Genomic DNA, 25,057 nt, shown 5'->3' with positions numbered 1-25,057 from the left:
AACTTGAGAAAATAGTTGTATTTTGCAGACCAACTTTTTCACTAAAAGTTTGTGTTTAAAAAAAACTGATTTTTTTTTGACGTGACAACTTCTAATAAATCGATGAACGCCGGCTGCACGCACGAAAAAGTGTCCCACTACGGATGTGTCCTATTTGCTCATTGTACGCATGCGTGGCATCTCTCTTCGTGCTCATTGTAGGGCCTACGCATGCGTGGCATCTCTCTTCCACTCGATTGGAACGACCATCGATTTGACTTTTCAATCATATTTTCGTCGTTTGAATTATTAATATTATGTAATTTAACGACTGTCCACCGATTTTCAGCACAATCGGTACAGTTATTTAAAAGTAATGTTGAATATTCAAATAAGTTTTGAACCAACAATGGTGTTTTACAGTTACACATAATAATTCAAATTACAACTGGGATCTTTTGCACAATGTTTTAAAAAATATTGTAACACATTATAAATAAGTTTGGTGTATTTGGGATGCGTATTTGTTATAAAATCGAGTTATAAAAACGAAATAATATTATTCCCCTACCGTGAACAAAATTTTTATAAATGTATACATAACATCTGAAACTATTAATTATCAAACATGGCCTCGTGGCTCAGCGGTCAGTGGCTCTATCTTCTAATCGTAAGGTTGTTGATTCGAATCCCGGCAGGTGCGAAACTTTTTTTGTACTTGTAAAAATAAATACGGCGCACGTAACATTTCAAAAGTAATAAATATATTTGAATAATGAATGCAAATAAAAGTAAATTTATTACTAATTAAATTGTACATTTAATTTCACTCCTTTGTATCCATACAAAATAGTGATAATTCAATAAAAATGATTCAATTTTATTCATAAAAGTATGCAGAGGTAGATTTTATCATACAAAAGATAGAAAAATTAAAAAAAAATTCTTCCTCAAAGAATATAATATTTTCAATGCCTAAATGGTTTGGTTGCAAAAACCTATTACGGCTCAGTCTCAGGCCGAATATGATATTTCCTTTTCTTCTGGATCAATCATTTCATCAATGTTTTGTTATGACGTCACGTTAAACTATCATCCGTAAACCAACTTTACAGACTTTTCAGACTTTTTTTTTTTTTGCTTGCGAATTTTGCATTTCACCATTTTTCAGGGTTCCTAACTAAAACTACATTGTACAACAATGTTTAACGTTATATGAGGTAATAAGCAAAAGCTGCAATACACTTTGGAATCAATCTAATATTTATTAGTTCAATTTTTTTTTTATTTTTTTTTTTAATATTTGCACATTCCTAAGAATGGGGTCATTTTAGCAATAATAGCTAAGACATACTAAGCAACTTAGATCACAAGAAAACTTAATGTGTGTAAATGTTTTTTATGGCTGTATGTAGTACTCAACCTGTTTGGAAACTCACATGAAGAAGAAAAAACACATTCATAAAATACATCTTTTAATGGTAAAATGTACTGCAAACTCTCTACAATATAACCTATATTAAAACACTTTTAAAATTTTTAAATCCATAAATGGTATAATAGAGACAATACAAACATTCATGTAACTTATGCACCAATAAATAGGTACCACCTGCCTTCTAATGTGTTTATAATGTCAACAGACAACAATATGCTATTTGATATCACAATTGTTCTAAGCCACCTACATAACAATAATCAATGATACTGTACATGTTACATTTCTTGTAAACAGTTCTGCAATAGCTGCTGCATCGGCTTATCACAATTCTAATTATACGCCTGCCATTAATTTGGGCTGCCCTACCTTGCAGCTTTCAGGGGGAGAGATTAGAATTGAAACACACCATCCTGGTTTCAACAGCTTTTAGTCCATAACAATTTTTTTATAGAGTATCATAATATTGTCTTCATTAAAGCAAACAACATGCATGTGATTTTCTGACACTGTTATTTAGACTAAAGCTGTAGTCATTCTCAAAAATGAATTTTAAACTAAATGTCAATTGCTCCACAGGTGACACTATTTTTTGCAACTTTATTCCAGAACAGTCAGCACCCATGCCGGATTAGCAAGTTTGCCGAATTATCAAACGCCAATGCAGTTTTATGGACAAATCGAAGCAAAATTAACCAACTGTACAGTGGTATTTAAAACAATTTGTTATAAGCTGATCTATTGACAAAAAAAATAGAAGTTTGTCTGTCTCGTTCAATAAAATTACTACGGAAATTTAACTCTAAGATACACACACACACATATATAAACGGATGTTAGTTTGTCCCATATGCATTCCTAAACGATTCACCTCATTACGTGGAAACTTAGGTGAGTTGTGCGCATATCCGCAAAGGTTTCTGAATCAGTATAACCATTTTACAACATGTGGCACAGAAGTCGTTTCAACAAATGTGTGTATTTCATATAATATAGCTGCAATTTGTGTTTTTTCGTTGTATGAGTGTGCACGCATGACAGCATTGAGTTAAAACTTTGCACACTTGACCTTTGAAACACAACATAGGTGAGATTTCAAGAAAACCAGTAAACCACCCCTTGAAGCAGTTTTTGTATTTTTTTTTATATTTTTCAAGATTGCATTGTGGATGCTTTCTTCATCTACATTGCAATGGGCTTATGGCTTCTGTAAATCCATGGTTTAGCGGCAGTGGTGTACACGAGGAGGGGCAAAAGTATTCCGCCTATAGACTCCCGAAGTGAAGCACGGGTACAGTGGCTAGTGGGAAATATAATCAGTCCAACAGAAAACAGGAAATAAAGCACTGAAATAAAACCAACAGCAATGATAAACTCAGAGCAAGAAATGCAACCTGGTGGCCCAAGTAAACAGCTGGCATCCACATGGAAAAATCTAAACGCGAGCAATTTGATTGATGCCGGATCAGAATGTGCCGAACAATAGACTGCCAGATTAAATACCTTTCACTGTACAGTATCCATAACAGAATGTCCCAGTTATAACAGTAAGCCTTTTAGTATGTTGGTTCAAGGTCACAATTAAAGAGTACCTAACTCAACAGTTTTAGATAAGCGCATGCGCGAGTACTGCTTTGTTGTTTTCTCGCTTGTAGCGCGAAAGAATGGCTCTTTCCCTGATTATTAGAGGGTGAACCTGTAAACTTTATTTGGCAACGGGTTGGAGCCTCTCTGCATTGAAATCTCTGTGTACTAGGGTGGTTGAACATTGAAGTCCCTGACCTCGGATTGGTCATGATGGTCAAAACGACAGAGCTCTTTTTCGCTCGCATCTACGATCAATTGACATAATTCCATGCAATATTTTTCTTTGGGGCTTTATAAAAGATTGTATCTACGTTCCGTCGCTACCTACCTAATGATTTGCCTGAGTTGAGACACAGAACTGAACATGCTATTGCTTCCTTTACTCCAGACGTGTTAACCAAAGTGTGGGAAGAATTGGACTTTAGGTTGGATGTGTGATGTTCTGATGTATAATTTGTTTTAAAAGGTATAAATTATAAATTAAACTGTTATAATATACACTGACACTGGTACATTCTTTTATGGACCACCTGTACTATACTTTAAAGAAGACAAATTTTCAATGATTAATTTTAAGGGTGTTAAAGCCTAAAATGATTAAAACCAAGATGGCTTCTTTCATTTCATATCTGCTATCTTATCCTTAGTATGAATCATGTCCTACCTTTTGACATAAATTTTTCACAATGTCCAAATTAAGATAATAGGTCCAAACACAATCAACACATGCATGTTACAGTATTAGAGGTTGCTATAGGTTTAATTGTTGCTTAATACTGGGTTATCACCAATTCAGTGCAAAATTTCCAGCCAGTCAGAAGCTCTGAATGTCGATATGGCTTTGTAATGGCAAAACTTTATTCAAAAGGTGTGTGTGTGTGTTAACTAGTGTTTGCTGAATATCATTTTTGTTTATTATGCTCACTTTTAAAATGGGGGGAAAAAACTGCATTTCTTTCCAAAAATCTCATGCTGTTATGGATTTTAATTCTAAACATTAAAATTTAACATATGATTACACATTACCAATTAAAGATTCATTTATTCCTTTCAAACTAAACACAAAAAATAGTGGCTTTTAGTTTAGATCCACTGTAGCCAGGGGGGCTATTACTAGCTTTGTGCTAATAGCCTCCCAGGCTGCTGCACTATACCTATCCATGAATAAATGTTTGTGTTGATTGCAGCCCAGTCTTAAAACGAACATGATAGGGTTCGAGTGGTTTCTAATTTTCCACTTTCATTTGAATTGAAATTTCATTCAATAGATTAAACTTTGATTTTTATTACTAGATTCTACTATGATCTTAGCTGGGTATTAAGACACCTGATACATTTAATAATGCCACTGTTTTAATCATAATAAATTAACTAAAATTACAAATATATATATGTGTGTGTGTGTGTACAAAAATTAATTTCAAGCAAAATAATTGTATAGCAAAAAAAGTCATATCAGTTTGATAACATCTTGTCAGCCTTGGCAACACTGCAGTTGTGACTTGTGAATTTAAGATTGGGAGAAATGAGCCAGTGGGGCAAAACGAGTCCCCGAAATAGGTGTGTAATTTGTGCTTGAACGAGCCTCAGCCGTCAACCTAGTGAAAAGCAATGGGATATGTAGAAACTTGTTTGGTAATGGACGTGGATATGCTCTCTGATGGTCAGTTGAGCCAGTGGTTGTGAAGACGGACCAAGTTTGTTGCGGTTTGATGTCGCAACTTTTTTTCAGCTGCCAAACTCACAATTCAAATATAATTCTCATTCAGCATGATAGAAATTTATTGAACAAACCCCTGGCGGCTGTAGTCCAAAATACAGCCCAGATTTTTTTTTTTTTTTTTGAGGTATTGCTTAGGCATACATGATATTGTATGCCAGATATGGAATGTGGAGACTGGATTTTCTTTATTTCTTTCAGAAAATTGCTCAATAGTTATATGGTAATTTATAAAAAAAAACCCAGGGGAATAAGAAATTGTGGTCGGGAAAGCCAGGACGTGTGTGGACACAAAGCAAACAAGGACTCGGCACCCTGGAGACACGGGGAGCGGCGAGCGTGCTCTACCGCGCGCTGCTCTGGACCTGGGTGTTGAGCTGGTGCAGCACGCCCACCACCAGGCTGTGCAGCGTCTGCACAGACACGGGCACGGCGCGGTGCTCGTCACGTTACGCGCGCAAACTGCCCTCGGGCGGGTCGACAACAGCCATCTGTCCTTCACATGCTCATTTCATATTATTTCATTGAAAAAAATCCATGATGTCCAAGTAGGATGCAACACAGTCAAAATTCCACAACATATTTTAATGAAATAAGTAGTATGTATTAGGAAACATCTTGGTGTCAATTTTGTTGAATGTTACACATTCGTTTTAAATAAAAAGAATTTGTAAAAAAAAATGTAACACTGAAATTTTCTTTTTTAAAATACAAGACTGATCTAAAAATTAAGTCACTAAATAATTTCTTCAAACTACTGTCAGAGAAAGGTATTATAAGTTTTAAGAAAAAAAGTTATAAAAAACAACTTGACTGTAACTATGAGGCTCTGTGCACAACTACGAGTGTGGCACTGCTGTGGAAGGTCACATGCTTCTGCACAGAGGCTTACAGGCTAAGGACCACTTGAATACCGACTGAGCTAACGAAGTCAAGCGCAACACACCTGAGGCTTGCAGTGCTGCTCCAGCCAACTGAACACTGATCCCGACAGTTCCGAGAAGTTGCTCATGGGTATGCTGCTGAACGACTGGAACAGCTGATCCATCAGCGCTTGCAGCTGCCAAAACAAACAACTCGTTGTACGACTACAGTGCATTCATGCTTAGCTCAACCCTTATTCAATACACCGTTGAATCAGATTGCTGCCTGTAAACCAGAAATGAGAGAATGTGTTCACGCTCTCATACACACATTCAGATTGGTAACTAATTATACCAGTTTAGTATGTAAATATAGCAGTTGCTCAAGTTAACTTTTTATGAAGCAATTAAATATTTGAAATTTTTCGCTAGTAGAATTTGTTTATTTTCATTAATGCATGCATTAAAATAAAAATTAGTTTGATAACATGTACGGATGGGCTACATATGTGATAAAATAATTCCATTCAATTTTTGCCTAGTTCGATGTCCGAATGTGTTCAAATTTTGCATACACATAAAGAACCACTAACGCTCTCGTAACCCGCCTCGGAGGCTGATCTTAAGAAAACCCCGTGTTCAGTTAATGTGTACGTAACATAAACAACAACCCTGCCGAGTTTTAAGTCTGTAGACACATACTTGAAAGAAGGTCAAGAGCTTTCATTTTACCTAGAACACACTAATTTAGATCAGTCTTCCTTTAAATTAGTTTCAATATCATAAAAGTTTGTTTGAACAAAACATGCATCAACAAGGAGACAACACATTTATTAATATTCTAAACTTTTAAATTTTTAAGAAGTTTGTCAGAGATAAAGTTAACGTGGGAAAAGGTCTCATAAATGGCAATGTGGGTACTAAATCTGAAATTATCTGGCCACTCTTCCAGCGTGATCAAGTGTACGATACGGACATTCCATCAGTCCGTGTTGATTTCGACACAGATGGTGTACATATAATTACGTAAACAAATAGCAATTCAGTTTACAGCAGTTTACAGCAAATTACAGCTATGGTACTGCTGAAAAGTGAATGTTGCCATTAATACTGAGTTGGGCATCTGCCGTGAATAAAATATGAAGTTGCACTGTAGATTATGCAGTTGTTTATTTGGGATCACGTCTCTTTTCTGCCAGACAGGCTTATGTAGCTCTAGTCGCGTAAAGTCACTGGATGCCTCCAAGTAGAAGAACTTGATTCCTCTAAGATAACAAGAAAAGTTCCATGTAATGTTGACACATTAGGTGAAATGATTAGATTACAAGAACATTAATGACTTATTTTAAGTACATTGTAACACAAAAAGACTAAACTCATTTAGTATTTTTAATTTTTTTCAATTACTCATATTCGTTATTTTTATTTTATGTTGAGACTAAAAAGAATAAAATAAAATTATTATAATTTAAAAAATTTAAAGTTTTTGTCCAACAGCCAAATAAAGCACCACAACTCTGTACCTATAACTAAAAGCATGGGGTGTTTGATATCATTTGTCTTAAACTATCTATCAGTAATAAAAATATGATTTGTAGTATATTTTCTATCACTAATTAACTTTAGGATGTAGTTACTTCAAAAATTTTAGGATAGTCATTACGTAAATGGTTATATGAACGTAATAACAATAATGAATTTAAATTTAGTAATGGGGTGCTGGATATCATTTGCCTTACCTTTTAGGATACAGTCATTAAAAATTTTTTAGGATATAGTAGTTATTAAGAAAATGAAAGAAGAGAGCACCTCACGCTTTTAGTTATACATAGTTGAGGTGCATTCTTTAGCTGTTAGAAAAAAACTTAAATTTAAATTTTTTTTTTTAATTTTTAGTTCATTCAACATTTTTTTTTTTTTTTTAAATATAAGTTTATTATATTTACAATTATGTGACAGTTTCACATTGTTCCATGTCAGCCGCTGAGCAGCAGCGTGAGACTGGTGCCCCAGCAGAGCCCTTGGGGGATTGGAAAGGATTAGGAGGTAAGGGGGGGGGGGGGGGGAGAAGTCTCTCAGATGGAACACTAGTAGCAGGTACATACAGCTACTTTGCAGTAGAAAGACATTGTTTCTGTTCATTATTCATTTCCATCAACTTCTCTAAAACTGATATTCACAACAACATAATTGTGTTCAGTAGTCACAAAACAAAAATTCTGTCGTTAGTTGCTTAATAAAACACGAATTTACTAATGGAGGCTGGAAATTTTAGTTATTTAATAAGTACCTGGTAATTATATAAATAAGTTAATATAATAACAATAACAGGTATCTGTAACATATATGGATTCACAAAAAACAAAGTTTAAAAATAGAATTCAAAATGTGCGAGATTGCGGGCTCCATAGTTACAATTCAAGAACGGAAATTGCAATACCAACTTAACGCGTGTGGCGGCGAAAATTCATGTACCAAAAATTTGTGCAGGAATGCGTTACATGTGGTCACTTTGCACAGGAAACAGTATACAGTAGAATCCCGCTGATGCGACCCCTCACGGTTTCCGGAAAAACTGACTTATAAACGGAATGGTCGCAATAGAGAATTCGGGCCAATTTCTAAACCCCCCCCCCCCCCCCCCCCCCCCCAATATATCCAAATACATCAAATACTCCTGCTAAATGAATTCGTGTCACGCGAGTTTGGCTATGCTAGCCGGCTGGTGGTTATTTTCGTTCAAAACGTGGCGACGGAACTTGTGTGGATCAGGTAGAAAACATTCGGCTACAAACGAAAGATATAAGAACAATGCTATCCTGAAATGCTGGACATGTTTTTGGAGTAGACAATCACAGCGACAGACCGACAGGATGCGCTCCCGCCCTTGCCGTCAGCGATGTTTATTTTGACAGCTCAAGCAATTATCTTTTCCACGTCCCTTCGCAGCGTCAAAAAAAGGAAAAAAAAAAAAAAAAACACGTGGAATGCAGATGAAAAAGTAACTATGCAGTAAAATAAATATATTTACGGCCCAGCTAAATTTTTCTATTCAATAAAATTCGAGGTATTAGTGATTTTTCAACAGAAACTGCTGTGAATAATAAACAAATTGTATCATAATAACTTAAACTTATAAAGTATTTATTAACGGCGAAGGACAGTCGTATAAGCCCATAAAAATATTTATTTTACCGAGAATGGTTTTTGTCGCACGCGGTGTGGGAGGGGAGGAGGATGCTGACAGTTTCTCACGCAGAAGATTGAAATAAGGGAGGGAATGTGTTGAAATGTTAGTTGCAAAAGGAGGGGGGGGTGTTTTTACATGGTTTGTGGCTCTGGGAGGGATAAGCCTTGAAGAATTAGCAGGGGATGGGAGAGGTAAGCGTCACGTTACGTATGACGTCAAGCCACCGCTACCGCCAGCCTGGCCGGACCAGTTTCTTAAGCTCTAGCAGAAGCTACCACAGCGCGGGTAAGATAACATGACAGCTGAGACTGCTTTTCGTGCGATAGTGGACGCTCCGAGCACGGCTAGACACTGCCGCGTGGATAGCCTGAAGGGGTGGTATCTATTTTTAGCCATCTTTTGTATGCCTGCCTGTTTACAGTACAGTTCCCGCCAAGATAAACGTGAACACATAGCGCCCAACAAAGTGTTAACAGACTTGTTTTCCAGCCGATTTTACTCAAATTTTCGACTTTCTCTGCTTAAAATTTTCATGGTTTCTCAAAAAACGGTCGTATAAACTGAATGGACGCATCAGAGGGGGGTCGCATCAGCGGGATTCTACTGTAAGTAATTTACGTTATGTAAAGCATTATTTTATTACATTATATATTTTTTATTTAAATTCCATTTTTAAAAACTTGACGTAAGTTAATTTAAAAATGTCTCATCCAATACCAACCATACTTTAAACGTTTAAATAAATCAAGTTTTTCTTCTCATCTAACTTTACCATGATGGTAATATATTTATTTATGATGTATTAGAGTCAAGAATGTTATTAAAACACAGGATGTTTAAGGGCGCGGTTCAGGTGTTTTGAAAATTTTCTCTCATTGCGATACTTCACTGATCATCTATTTTAAATTGTGAAAACGTCTATGGCTGCTTATTCGAAGATCTATCTTTACTCTTGCAGTTAAAGCTATTACTAATTTGATAAAAATATTTTTAGCACTTAAAAGAGTACCTAGAGCAAGAGTCAAAACTGCTGTCTCACAATTTAGTTATTTATAGATAATTTTTAATTTATGCATGATATCCAAAAATTTTAAATGCACAACTTTTCTTTAGTATTTTTCGCGAAGGCTATCACAGATAAAATTGGTTCAGAGTGCTGCATTATTGTGAAAATAATTATTTTCTTTATTATACTGAATACATGTTATGACAAACTCGACACTTTTAAATGCAAAGAAGTATTAATACTGCTGATATTGTAAGCTAAGAGGTAAAACAAGTTTTACGGATTACTTAGATATTTTGTGTGTTTCGTTACCATGGTAATTTACTTCGCTACAATTAAAACAAACTGTGTTCCGCGTGCCTCAATGGTAAACACAGTTCTGTTCTCGTTCACTAGAATGCGCGGGGAGTGTTGTTGACGGAACGGCGGTCCAGCAGGTAGCGGACGAACTACAGTGTTGCCGCCCGGTTCCTTCGCCCGTTCTGTTCGCAGCTGGCGAGAAGAGAACGAATTAGTACCAAGCAGTGATTTATGTAACACTTTCTTAGGTGCTATTTGGACGTAAGATTTGCTTCCCAAACTTCATAGATTTTATATGAATTGTTTGCTACCATAGTTAGCCGATCCAAACGTAACAAAGGAAAATCTATTAGGGAACCACGATACATTTTAGAAGCAAAAACATGTTTAAAAAAAAGGTTAATGTTTAAAAGAAAACAACTATCACTGTTGCAAGAGGCGAGCAGCTTTTTAGGTAGATTTAGAAGAAGGACTAAACATTACCATCGTGCAATTTCAAGGAAATGTTTACATAGTTTGTTGTTTCATGGTTCATGGACCCTAAAACCATAGGATATATATATACACACACACACACACATACACACAATTTTATGAACACTATAACAGCCGTTATTTTGTACAAATCACTTCCGAACTAATAAATAAAATAAAAATAGTAGGCCTAATCGAAAATCTTGGTCGAGTTCGTTGGGCAAAATCTGACTGAAAATAGAGAAATAGGGAAAATTAAAAAAAAAAAAAATGTTACAACTACCTTAGTATGATAAATATCGTATCCGTATGAAGTAACTGTATATCGTTTGAGTAATACCAAAAACGTTTGTAAAACACGACCAACCATAATTACAAGGGGTGGAAATAACCACAGTTGGAGGACAAAAATAGTCATACCTCCCTTATTAGGCCCGTTCCACAATGACACGGAAACGGAGACGGAACTCAGAAACGAAGATGGATTTCACGGAACAGAGCCTCTACAATAGCACGCAAACGGAGACGGACCCGCACGGACCTGCTCAGCAGTGCTGAAGTCTTCGTTTACGTTACTCCGTTAGACCAATAGGAGCACGTTATTTATTCACTGCAGTTGTCAAGCTAGAGTTGCGCGCTCATGTTAATTAAGATATTAGTTTTGACTAATGTTGGTTTCCGTATTTTCAACTACTTTTTTATGCGTGAACAACAAAACAAGATTTGTTTTGAAATTTGAATTGTGCACGTGGGTTTCATCATGACGAATTTTGATGAACATTTAATTTTCATGGTTAAAGATATACCTGCTATATATGAGAAGACGGAGAAGGACTACTTTACCACCGCCATAACGCAAAAAAAAAAAAAAAAAAAAAATTGACTTACTACATTATCAAGTTAACAACCATACATTTCGATTTAACAGGTAGTTAGTTCACTTGATACTCGTAGTTTTCAGTTACGTCACGCTCGCTCTTTCTTATTGGCCAAGATTTCTTACGGGTCCGTGTATTGTAGAACGAGAAAAATACGGACGGAACGGAACAATACTCCGTTTTCGTCTCCGTTTCCATCTGTTCCGTTTCCGTGTCATTGTGTAACAGGCCTTAGGCACACCTTCGAATCCGTTCGAGTTGTTAGTAAATCCAATTTTTATTATAATATTAAAACTTTTATTTGAATCAATTTTTTGATAAGAACTATTGCTCCAAGAGTTTGGAAAATCAAGGGTTAAAATAAAGAAATTAAAAATGTATTAAACATAATAAATTCCTTTCTAAAGATTGTATTCAATTTTAAACAAATTATTTTGTTACATCCAACAATTACCTAAAGAAGTGATGAAAAAATAAAAGGGTTGAAAGACAAAAATATCTTACTTCCCTAAGTAAATAAATACCTATCGAATCCGTTCAGGTTGTATCTCCAACAATATAATCAAAATATATTGTCTGAATTAATATTTTTATACAACCAACCATTGCTGCTAAGGGTGGAAAGTCGGGGGTGAAGGACAAATATTTCACAACATTCTTACTAGGTACAATATCAAATCTGTTTCTACTCTAGATACTATCAATAGCATTTTTCTGAATCAATTTTTGATAAGACAAACCGTTACAGAAAGTGGTCGAAAAATAACTTCCGTGCGATGTACTCTATTGAATTAATTATTATATATTTAAAAAATTTATAAATATTATCTCGAACATTCATCTCAAATAAATGTTGATACCACTTATCAATAATGCAAGGGGTCGAAATAACGAGGGCCGAAGTCGCAATAAATCGTTAATTTTTTTTAAGGGGTAAACTATCAAATCAATTATAATTTATTGTAAAATATCTTAACACTATCTAATACTTTCGCTGACACATTTTTTGTTGAGACGAAATATGCTGCAAGAGGTTGTAATAACAGGGGTTGAAAAAAAATTAAAACTTCCTTACTACTATGAGTAGTATCAAATTCGATAAAACTTAATGTAAGTTCCTGAAGATGTTCAAGACGTTTCTAGGAGTTCACAGAATGTTTCAAAAGAAATATACTCCTAAAAATATACATATTTTATGTAACAAGATTCTTAGCTTTTCTTTAAACAGTTTGTTTAAAAGTAACTCTCAGGAGTGATATATAATTATGCTTTTATTATTATCGGGTGGCTTTTCATGCTTATTTTCATAAATACATAATTTTTTTTTCGTATTGTGCCACATTTATTTCATTCAATTTTTATAAACGTCTACATGCTTGTTGACCTTGCCCTAAGGGCGGGGCAGCAGTCAGCATATAGCTTTAGTTACGCAGAAGATAGTCTTTGAGATGAAAGTCTGGAAGTTAGGTGTGCCTAAGTCAGCGACAGAAGTAGTGTGCATACAATAATTAAAAGTGCCAAGTTCATCAGAAAAGTAAGTGTAATTATTTTGACATCGTAATCTGTGGGTTTAATCGTTGAGAAAGCAGAGGTTATCTACGGAGCGGCGTTTTGAATTAGCTGCCACAGTCACCGCCAACCAGACGACACCATTTACGGACCGAGGTTACTAAGTTACTATCATATACAAGGTATTTTAAATTTATTTTGACAACATTATTGTAATTTATTGTTTTTGTAGCGCATTGTTACTGTGTTAACTAGTAAATAAATGCAGTGTTCCAACTCCAATTCTTTCCAGTAGACGCAACGCCCACTGAAATATTGATCAGCGTGGCTGTAACTGGTTGGTAGTCGCTGGCTCCTCTGTGGCATTGTGGTCATCGGTGAATTATGCTTGTTGTGAATGTACAGCGCACTGGCAAACTCCTCTCCTGCAGCTCACATCGGTCGCCAATGAATTATCATGTACTTTGTAATCATAAAGATTGTTTCAGAACTCAACGAAAACAGTTTATAGGCTAATTAATAACGGTTCTACATCAAAAATGCTAAATTAAAAATGTGTCGTAATTTTTAGTTAGGCCTATGAGAATTAGAAAGTGTTAAAATACCCACCTTTTGTTATAAAATATTGCTACGCAATTCTGAGTAACACTGCAATTGATAACAATTCCTAATTCCACAATGCCTAACTAAAAAATTACGACAATTTTATATATACCTATATAAAGTAGTAGTAAATGTTAATTTTTCTGTTTCCCTTGTAAATAGAAACCAAATTATGTAATTAAATATCCGTGTTATTTGTGTTTTTTTGACAGCATTTGTAATGATTTAGGTAGGTAATAAAAATGTACCATTTAACTGACAAGATTATTGTTATACCTCTAATTTTACATTCTACTATTGTACTAATTACATCTAAGTGACATAATGACGATATCTGACATTAATGCTACTTATATATTTATTGTGACCTTGTGTTTCCGATTTATTTGACTTCTTGTATGTGAGTCATAAGTAAAATATAACTATAAGACATTCAAAATTTAGGTTACCTAGACAGAATTAAAAATTGTGGTATGATTGCGCTAATTTAACTTTTGTTTTCAGGGTTCAAAATTGATATGTTAGTAGAAATTTATTAAAATGTTTTTACATAAAAATTGGTTGTCTGTAAAGTCGGTTTACAGACGATAGTTTAAAGTGACGTCATAACAAAACTTTGATGAAATGATTGCATTCTTTTATAAATAAAATTTAATCATTTTTATTAAATTATCATTATTCTGTGTGGATACAAAGAAGGAGTGAAATGAAATCTACAATTTAATTGATACATTTACTTTTATTTGCACTCATTAATTAAAATATGTTTATTACTTTAACGAAGAGATTATTTTAACTATAACTTTTATACATGTTTGCTATTTGGGACTTCTTCCAATCTGTGTTATTCTGTTAAGGATAGGACGATGATAGGAAAAGTAGGAAACGAATGAGAGTGTTTCAAGTTTAATGTGCCTTTAAAATGTCAAATCTATGGTTGTTCCAATCGAGTGGAAGAGAGATAGATGCGGCGCAAGCGTACAATGAGCGTAACGGGACACAGCGCAACGGGACAATGTGCGTATCTGGACAATCTGCGTAACGGGACACTTTTTCGTGCGTGCAGCCTGCGTTCATCTATTTATTAGACGTCAAGTCAAAAAGTGAATAACACTGTGTATTATTGTTTTATTTCTAAACAAATTTAACTCCAATTATTGCGTACAACACGGTAATGTATTTTTTTTTAAATGTGTGAACTCTGGAGTGTGTGAAGTGTTTTCCCGCGGGCCGCCAGCCAAGCTGTCAACAAGGCCGGGTGAGTGAGAGGAGGAAGGAAGAAGGGGAAGGGTCGAGCAGAACTGGCAACAGTGCGGTTATCAGCCCTGTACTGCGCATGCGCGGGTAGAACCCGCACATTCAGGGGGAGGGGGCAGGCAGACTGCCTTCGCGTGTCTAAAGCCGGTCAGGAGAGAGGAGAAACACACCCTTCCCGTATGAAGAGCCTGACTCGAATGACCGCTGTTCCCAGCTATGCAGACACTTATACTGACCGGGCGGAGTGGTCGGGTAGTTGATTTCGATGGTTTTATTCACATTTTTGCCAAAACATAAATATTTGTTAGAGTAGTGATTTTTAGTCACTGAACCGCGCCCTTAAGATTGTTATGTACGATTGGTACATGTTGCTAAGAAATGATGCAAGTTCAATGTAGTAATACAAAAAGTTAAAAGGGTCCCTTGATTCAACAGTTCGTTGCAAGACAATAAGAAGTTTTACAATCAAAGCATAAAAATAATTTTGTTAGAGACAAATCATTTCAAAACAGTTTTACTACAAATGTATTTTTGATGTCTCATCGCAAAAAGTTTCATTTTCGTCACTGAACAAAGCATAAGTTTTAGCAATGTGTGCACAAGTTTATTTTAAATAGCTTCTTTCAATAAGGTTCAAGAATATACAATGAAGAAAAACATTTCTTTTAGTAGACAGATGTTTTAGGAATATAATGACACAGCAAAATAACACAAATAAAGACCTCCTAAGGTGCAAAAATAAGTGTACATTCAGCTGTGCCTGACCAACTAGGTATGAGCTGCAATGCAGTTGCGTGGTTATCTACAACTCCAAGATAGCCTTACCAATGGAAAGGAAAGCATATGTGAGATTAACCTGTGAGACTGCAGACAGCTATGTCAATGTAAAACAAAGAAGCACATTATGCCACGATATTGCCTGCGGCTCTGCATTTTAAGCAGGTGGCTGCACAAGTAATGTTATCACTGTTCAAGGTTTAAAACAAAAAAAAACCTAATTTCACCCCATTTTTAATGAACATACTATCTTTAGGTTCTCCAAAATTACAAAATGATCGATTAAATATTTTCTCATCTTCCATGCAGCGAAAATATTATAAATGTTTTTAACTCAATGTATCCAGCATTGAATAAATTAGAATGAATTTCATATTATGCCAAATAAGGTACATAGTATGTAACTGTTTTGACCTTCTAACACTATTTTTCATCACTTGCACTAATAACCGTGGTCGTATGAAAATTTAAGAATTTAGTGGCCTCTGTTTAGGACAAACTGACGAGTTTTGCTAGTATGCAAAAAGGGGGCCTCACCACTTGGAACTTGGTGTCGTCGGACACGCGGGTCTCCGCCTGGCCCGGCTGCGAGTGCTGTGCCTTCACAATCTGCTCGTAGTTGGCCTGCATGATGCGTAGTGCCACCACCTCCTTGCGCAGTGCGTTGCGATCTTCCTCCTGCTTCTTCTTCTGCTGCAGCAGGAACTGCAACACGCATGTCCCCATTGTCTGTGTACACTGCACTTTATAACTTATAGTAAGTCCTCTATTTACGTCGTACCGATTTACGTCGTTTCGGATTAACGTCGCTAATGTTTGAGTACTCATGTTTCAATTTAAGTTGTCGCCGATTCACATTAACGTCGTTTACAATGACCGTAAATCTTTATTTTAACCAAAAAACCGTATATAATTCGTTTATAATTCTTTGTTTCCTTCGGTAGTTAATTTATGCTATGTAGCGTAAGCTACACGTTCACCGCTTTATCTTATCATACATCATGAGGGACGCTTCCTGCTCTCCGCTGCTCTCCGCGCGGTGATGCAATACTACCAGCCCGCCCGCTCGGCCACCCACGTATCTCGCACGTAGAAGTGTTATCTACTTCCCGCAACGACACAGCATTTTCTCCTACCCTTTTCGTCCAACTCCTTGGCACTTCAGTAGAGGTGTAAAAGTAACTAAAAAAAGTGTACCCGTATGTATTCGTTACTATAACAATTAGTACTCGTTACTTTCGTATCGTTACTCGTTACTTCTGATACCGCATAACATTCTATGTTATGTAACAGCAACGAATCGAGTCGTATTTCGTACGCGTACAGTATGACGTCGCGTAAATAATAATAAATCGAATATAAACAATTAAAAGTATTTGATAATTAACAGCTTTTGTTAACCAAGAAACAATAAAATCTCATTAGAGCAGCTTTATTATAATATCTCTTTTAAGATAAGAACAAAAAACGTGAAAATACGCGATAATAAAAAACAAAAACATACATATTTATAATTTGTAAAAAATACTTTCTTACGTTGTTTCTGTTCCAATCTCAAACTTTGTCTACACACACAATACCTTTAATAAACAGTAAAAAACTTGGACGACGAATTTCCAAATTATACTTTTCTTAATAAACAAACATCGTTCTTTGTAACGAATAAGCGCGCGCATGCGTAAAACATACGATAAATGCGAGTAACGAAATGCATTCGTGTGTAACGTTTTGTTACTCGTTACTAGATGCCGCACCCGTTACTCAGTAACGAATACATACGGTTTGCTACAGGACAGCTCTACACTTCAGTCGCTATGATATCATTGAGTTGGCCGGAGTTTTAAACGTGCCGTTGTTAACTTTATCGTGATTAAATGCGTTTGTAGTAGGCCTACAGTATCAGCTCACTGCAATTTATGATTTTTTCTTCATAAGATGTCTTCTAAACGACTATATATCTGTTTTTATACTTCAATCAATAAAGGTAATAAAGCAGCTGGTTAAATAACCATTCTATAAAGCTGAGAAGTACTAGTTGGACTTGTTTCCCACGCTGTCGGTTGTAATTTGCTGATAAAATTGCCCGTTGTCACGTCTGTATGCCAGCGCTTCCGGCCGACCTTGGGCCGTGGTCGGCCGGTGGCATGAAACATGGCTCATTTTGCGTCGTTTCTATTTACGTCGCGGTTTTCAGGAACGTAACCCCGACGTAAACCGAGGACTTACTGTACATCAATTATGAAGTGCCATTCTTACAAAATAGTTTATGAATGCCTACAAAGGTTCTGTAATTTCCTCACTGATAATTTTGTTCAAAATACACGTTTTAATTTCATGCATGCAACAAAAAAAAAGATCTAGAAGACGTGATTCAGAATTATTGTCCACAGAGCTTTTAATACTGTGCTTTAAAAGTTTTAAGATTAGCATTCAAAAACCATTTTAGATACATAGAAACATTTTTATCATCTGCTGTTTGAATATGTAAGATACTGTTTATAAGACTGCCTTGATTTCAGACACTATGTATCACATATAAGATGACAATCAACTTAAATAATAATACGACAGCTCACTATTTTAAATGACTATAAAATTAGTAGAAATTACACTGAGACAAAGCTTGTATATGTTTACTTTAAATTTAGATATCTTAAGAATTCACTATCATTTTTACATTTTTTTTTGTATCCGAAATATGTACCTAGTATTATAAATAACAATCCTATTAAAATATACAATATTTAATTTTAAAAACATGTTATTATTTTATATTCTAAAATAACAAGGTACTTTCAGATTCCTAGAAAATGTTTTCATTAAGAGGTAGACCTTGGTAAATAATTTTAATATTTATTTAATTTTGACAGATCCTTAATTACCAGATTTTTTTTTAATTGATAAAAGCAACAGGCTCTGACTCGCACACTTTATTTCATTGAAAGAATTTTCTGTAAATTTATTCTAAAAGCATTTGTTGTATAGTCACATATTTTGTAACATTACAAGACCCTGTCCTCCCCAGCTTTAAAAGTGTTTGTTATAGGAATTAATATTGTTTTTTTCTCAATACTGCAGTAGATCAGCCGATTAAACACTTTCAAGGTCATAGTGACCTGGTTTTCTATACTAGAAGTTTAATATTAGTAACATTCTTGTAATTAATTTTGGTATTTTATTATTTTGTTTAGAAAAGCCTCTTTACTATAATTTTACTGGCTTTCACTTGGTTGGCTAGGTTACCGTTTATGTAAGAGTGGATATTGGTATTTTATTTTCTTTAAAAAGTCTCTTTTAAAATATAAATTTAATTACTTAAGTAGTGATATGTTTGGATCATGAGACAATGGGTCTGGTAAAAAAAATGTGTGGCAAGACAGTGATAGATAGGGCCACGATTATATGGTGAATCGCGAAATCGCGAAATTTCCCACGAATTTATCTGGAAAATGCGAAAAAAGTGATTTTTAAGAAAAACGGCTAAATAACACCGAAATTACACAATACAAGTCTCTTATATTTTAATGTGAAAAGATTGATAGTCAAGATTTGCCCGGGTCCTGGTTGATAAGCTGGAAGAATTTCCTGCCTTGCATTTCTACGTGCTTCCTCTAATCAGCTTTAGGGCGCCGTCTGGTCAGCGTGTGTGGTAGTGAAGCGGGATGATAAGAGCGTCGCTCAATGGTAGTTCTAGCGCGGTAAAACTTCTAAGTGCAGGGCTCTGAACTGGCGCGCAGTCATCTCGTTCCTGTCAGATAACTGTGAAATTTTAGCGGTGACCGTAACATTATATGGCGGAAAAATAAAGATAAAGGTGTAATGCATTTCCCTCTGATACCTTCAAGAAATTTGTAACGGGTTTTTTTACACCTAAAACTTCGAAAACATGCATTTTAGCCATTTTATCTCCTCTAAATTATCTTGATCCGATATCACAAGAACCAGTTGGACATTAACAAATTCTTAAATTCTTTTCGTAAACAGACTCCAGTCGGATTTCTAGTGTAGTTTGGAAATCGCGTAGGTTTTTCGTGGCTGTGCGCGGCACACGATGTAGTTGCCATTAGTCACGCGCCGAGAATGTTGTCCGGCAGGAAGGGCGAGTATAGTTCATTTGCTGTAAAAATGAATACTTTTACGGCCCTGCTAAATTTTTCCATTAAAGAAATTTTGAAGTTTCAGTGATTTTCCAGCAGAAATAATTTTGTGTAATTAACAAACAAATTGTATCAAAACAATTAACGGTAAATGGCTGTCGCGGGGGACCTTAAAATTTTTTCATTTTACCAGAAATGGACTATACAAACCTTGCTTTCGTCGCACGCAGTTAGAAGGGGAGGAAGGATGTTGACAGTTTCACATGCCAAAGGATGAAGAGGGAGGAGAGGGAGAGAGACATGATGGTTTGTATGCCTGGGAGGGATGAACCTTGAAGTCTGGAAAAGGGAAGGAGAGGTAAGCCGTATGACGTCATGCATCCGCCGCCTGTGCTGCCGCCAGCCTGTCTAGACGAGATTCCCGCGCTCCCACTTACGTTGCACAAGCTACTGCTGCCGTATTTTTAAGCAGAATGTCCAATTTTTTTTCCTCTTATACGAACATTAGTACGATTATTATAAACCCACACAAAGTATGTGCTGCGTGTTAAATAATGGCTTTTTATAAGATTTTATTGTGAGTTTTACAATTTTTTCCCCAATTATTTTTGTTTTGGTGCCAAAATATCAGAATTTTTTTACGGTTCCTGAGAATGTATGGTACTTTTTAAGAGAATATGTTTAACCATAACATTAAAATGTTGATTGCATGTGATTCTAAACAACACAATAGGCCCAACTGCTATTTTTTATGTCATAATCGTGAAATATATTGTGTAAGTACCATGAATAGCTTAAAAAAGCCATATATTTTTAAAAAACGAAATAATGACGAAATGTGTGGTTTTAAATGACAAAATCAGGTTCAAAATAAAACCATAAAATCTTGGCTCTAGTGATAGACGATAATTTATCATATCTTGTGTAAGAGGAAGACAAGAAATATGTGAAAGAACTGGGGGAAGGGGATTTTGGGAAAGTCCCCAGCTAAATGAATTTTTCTGTAAGCTTTGTTTCGTTTAGTCTCTGTGCTAGGGCTGAGCCGTAAGATCGCGTCGTCTAGTGGCCCAAGAAATGTATCTTTTGTGAAAGGAATAAAGTTCAAAAGTCATTAAATCTTTTATTTATGGTTAATGAGTATCACCAGCCTTCTGATAATAATGATCGAATTCAGAGTTTCACATCTAACTACTTCCTACCGTTAAAGTGTTTGTTTTTTTTAGCTGGACATGACTGACTTGTTATAATTTCAACATTATTTTGAGAATATCTGGGACTAAACATACATTAAAAATTAGCTTTTAAAAAATTTTTCCAGGAAAGGTGATGAATATCGGGACAACCAACTTGGAGTGAGACTGGGCCTTAGTGCAAGTTGCTATGGACGTGAGAAGTCCAGTAAGTTCACACCTGAATGTAATCAATGGACTTCTGCAGCACGGTGGCCTTGCTGAGCTTGTAGCCGGAACTGTCGGTCTGCTGACACGTGGGCACCAAGTCCTGCAAGGTGTCGTACCCCTTCTTGATGGCATCGCGACGCTTCTGCTCCGCCTGCGTGTGTGCCTCCCTCCGGCGCTCCTTGTAGCTCACCGTGGTGTTCTTGTTGTCGCTGTCTTCATCGTCTGCAACCAGCCCGCTACTACGCTCTCACTGTCACCACACACAACATTTCCCCGACTTTCCATGACAAATTTTTTTTAAATAATTTATGTTGTTATGCAAATTTCTGAAATAAATAAAGACAATCCAGGCTCTACCATCTGTATAGCTGTAATTACTATTTCAAAAAGAACCTTTCATATGCCATTTTACAGTGTGTAACTATGCACTAAAACACCATCTGGAAATAAAATGTATTTCAAAGTCTAGATGATGGCATACTAGAACATGACATTTCACCCTCAAATTACAAATTATTGAAGAATTTCCCTTACTTTCCAGAATAAGGATGCCCTGATTTAGTAAACAAATCAGCGAACGAATACAGAAACTTATATTACCTCTAACTTATATTACCTCTCTATATCTACATGGCATAGCTATGGGAAAATGACAATAACATCAGCAATATCTCAGAATGATACCTAGGCCTATACAATATTACGTAACAATCATCCGCAACAGGAAAGTTTTAAAAAAAAAATTGAAAGTAATAAATAGTATGCGGTATGAAAGGCATAAGTATTATGAAAACCGGTAGACTTTTATCCTTTATACCACACACAAAAGAAAATTCCTTATTTTTAAAATCAAAAATTTAACTTTTCCCAGATTAACATTAGGAATTCTACAAAATTAATTTAACATTAATATTCAAATGCAGTTGGAGGCGTGGCAGCGAACGGCTCACCTGTGTTATGCGCGGAGGATGACATGTGCAGCGAGCCCGTGCTGCTGCTGCGGGAGAAGGGAAACATCTCTGTGGGGCTGGATGGCTCCAGCTTCATCTCCGTGCCATCCATAACGCTGTGCACAAACCAAAGCATAATTCATTTCATTTAATTACCAGCTAATTCAACATATAATTATGTAATTAGCCTTTTCAAAAATACACAAGTACATTTACACTTTACAATCACAAATTTCAGACATTACATTACAGCTGCTGGAGCAAATCTACAAACCACTAAAAATTCCTACAAGGTTATATGAAAATACAAATTAAAAAAAAAACTTATTTTAAAACCATAACTCCCTGAACGAAATAACTATGATAATTAATACTTGAAAATACCAAAAGAAATTTTTCAGAACTACCAGCCAAATACGAATTTACTAATTATTTATGTGATAACCTAACCAACTTTCCACTTAAGTTAGAATTCACCTTATTTCCCAGAAAAGACTACTCTGATCGAAATATATTATTAATTAAATAATCCTTTTTTGTCTTCAGCTATACAATTAATTGTTACTGTACCTTGAAACATTATTATTTTCCATTTGATTACGGGCTAATTTATTACTGCATGCCTAATCACACAAAGTAAACAAAGCAAAGTCCATAGATGATTATTGTTGAAAATAAAATTTTTAGATTGTAACAACTGCCAAAGTCATTTCCGGCTCTATGTAATAGATATATAATTGTACTCCGTTACTCTTTAAAGATATAAATAATTGGGGCTAATGAATTAAATAATTGGTTTTAAATAAAATTGTACACTTGTTAAACCCTCATCGCAGGTGTAAGAAGTAAATCGTCCCAATTTATTCCCTTCAAACCTTATTATTTCTCTTAAATTAAAACCTTAACATTCTCTCCCTAGCCCAATTCAATTTTGCTCTCCACCAGACCTTTGTATTATCCACAGACAATTTCTTCTGTAAGTGTAACTCACTAGCCTGCATAATTATTCTAAGCATTCCCTATAGCAGCCCCTAACTTCTCAACAAAATGACTGATGTGCAATTTCAATTTTCAATGTTAATAATAACCTTTTAGACCATTATGAAATGTCAATGCTCAACATTAGTCTAACAAGTGTAGAATGTATAAGTGCTGTCACCATCTATAACCTAGTGTTTAGCCTTATTATTCGTTTGAGGAAGTAGAGATGTCTTACTTTAATATAAATGTGCATTTTACCCGTAGATATATTTGAGGGTATTGTGGTATGCTTTTGAATTCACGAGCTTAAGTGGGTGCAAATAAATGGTAGGTGAACACTTTGCTTGGTAGTCGCTGATGGCACTGTGCTGTTCAAATATGTTGCTCAGATACATCCTTTCAGATCTGCTTCAGTATCATTTGTGATTCATATTGTACCAGCAATTGGCTTTGAAAAATATTTTAAAACCTAATTTATTTAAAGGTAACTTACACCACGAGATTCCTGGTTGCCTATTACTATCAGTTAATGTCTTCTTCCAGTTTTACAATCAACAAAATGCTAACCTAATTAACAGTTCGTAGATGAAAAATTTTACTTTGTTTCATTAGTTATGATTCTTAGGTGTTCTAGATAATTTATAATTTTATTTGTGGATTATAACCAGCAAGTGTTTCCTGCAATTTTATAAAAAAAAACTGTATTGGCATCGACCCAAGTGTCTCCTCGGCTCCTTCAGGCCGTTATGCCTCGTCAGAGTCCTCTCTTGCATTACTAGTGCAACCTAAGTGCAGTGTCTACGAACAGGGACGCACCCGCGTGCGCCCTGGAACGTCCAAAGGCGATCTTGTGTCTTGTAAATAACTTATAATATCCTATACTTATTGTCACTGTGTTCCGTTGTAAATATTCACGAGTGTATACATTTTGGTTAATAATTTATAATGTCTTTTTCTTTTAATATTTGGCATCTAGATATTTTGTATAAATTCTTTCAAGTGCTTATGCTATGCTAGTAATGTAATCACAGCCTGGCGCACCGCGAGACGGGCCTCTCCTACGCCGGCCGATTTCTCCTCCCCTCTTCCGCGCCCGCGCGCCCGGCGCGCGGACGGGTGGAGAAGGGCAGTGGCTTGTCAGACTCGGAGCGGACCAGATGTGGGCTCGCTCCGCTCGGGACACGTGTAGCACGGCAATGTTGTTCACTCTCAGTACGGGACTGCCTCTGCAGTCGAGTCGCCTTGTTTCGGGATTCGTCGAACCGCTGTACTATTCTGAGTCAGTACGTTACATTACGTTACAGAACTATCTCCACATACGTAATAGGCTGCGTGTGTGCTACTTCGAACTGCTGTACTATTCTTAGTCAGTACGTTACATTACGTTACAGAACTATCTCCACATACGTAATAGGCTGCGTGTGTGCTACTTCGAACTGCTGTACTATTCTGAGTCAGTATGTTACATTACGTTACAGGACCATCTCCGCATACGTAATGTAATACCCCAAGTGTCTTAAAGAATAATTCAGTAATTAGATACAAAGATTTGGAAACTCTGAATACTTGGGGCCCTCAATTGATAGCTATAAAAGTCAACAACAGAGGCGACACTAGGAGTAAACAAAGAAAATTTAGAGACTCCCTACGAACACTTGAGAGAAAAAGGATCGTTATTATATATTAAACAAATAAAAAACAACTGTTACGTCTATAGACTTCCTTATTTTATTAATCATTGTTCTTTCTTTTTTATAGATTAAATTTTCCTTAGTAACATCTGTTTTTCATTGATAAGTGATCTTATTAAAATGCCTCACAATTACACTTATTTACTAATTGAATTTTTTTTTATCGGGCCGGCCCTGAATGTTTAACAAAAATAAGAATACTTAAAAACATGAATGAAATCAACATTGGTAACTTCTTGTACATATAGTCCTTGCAAAACATAAAATACATTTCTCCTCCTCGAACTGCTTTTACTGTCCGCTGTCTTAACTGGGTTACACTATTTTTTTTTTGTTGAGTTCGTGAATAGAATAATA

The 25,057-nt window shown here is 35.7% G+C and overlaps 1 protein-coding gene across 1 annotated transcript; it reads right to left on the bottom strand.

Annotated features, from left to right (window-relative positions):
• Positions 1 to 1,441: 1,441 nt before the first annotated feature.
• On the bottom strand, positions 1,442 to 22,966 carry LOC134533175 (max-like protein X). The gene is made up of 6 exons (XM_063370539.1): positions 22,599 to 22,966; positions 22,029 to 22,144; positions 21,089 to 21,300; positions 16,119 to 16,286; positions 5,671 to 5,784; positions 1,442 to 5,137 (listed from the first exon to the last, which is right to left on the bottom strand). The coding sequence occupies exons 1-6, from the start codon at positions 22,619 to 22,621 to the stop codon at positions 5,069 to 5,071; spliced, it is 702 nt and encodes a 233-aa protein (XP_063226609.1). The 5' UTR covers positions 22,622 to 22,966; the 3' UTR covers positions 1,442 to 5,068.
• Positions 22,967 to 25,057: the final 2,091 nt, after the last annotated feature.

This window comes from Bacillus rossius, chromosome 6 (assembly GCF_032445375.1).
Source record: "Bacillus rossius redtenbacheri isolate Brsri chromosome 6, Brsri_v3, whole genome shotgun sequence".
NCBI classification, from domain to species: Eukaryota; Metazoa; Arthropoda; class Insecta; order Phasmatodea; family Bacillidae; genus Bacillus; species Bacillus rossius.
The sequence above is the reverse complement of the archived record's forward strand: the minus strand, read 5'-3'. Positions and strand labels throughout refer to the sequence as shown.

Coding starts and splice junctions, on each gene's coding strand:
- LOC134533175 (XM_063370539.1), bottom strand. CDS start 22,621: ATGGAAAATAATAATGTTTCAAG. Junction 22,145..22,598: donor GAAAATAATAATGTTTCAAG/GTACAGTAACAA, acceptor GTTTGTGCACAG/CGTTATGGATGGCACGGAGA. Junction 21,301..22,028: donor ATCCTCCGCGCATAACACAG/GTGAGCCGTTCG, acceptor GGCTGGTTGCAG/ACGATGAAGACAGCGACAAC.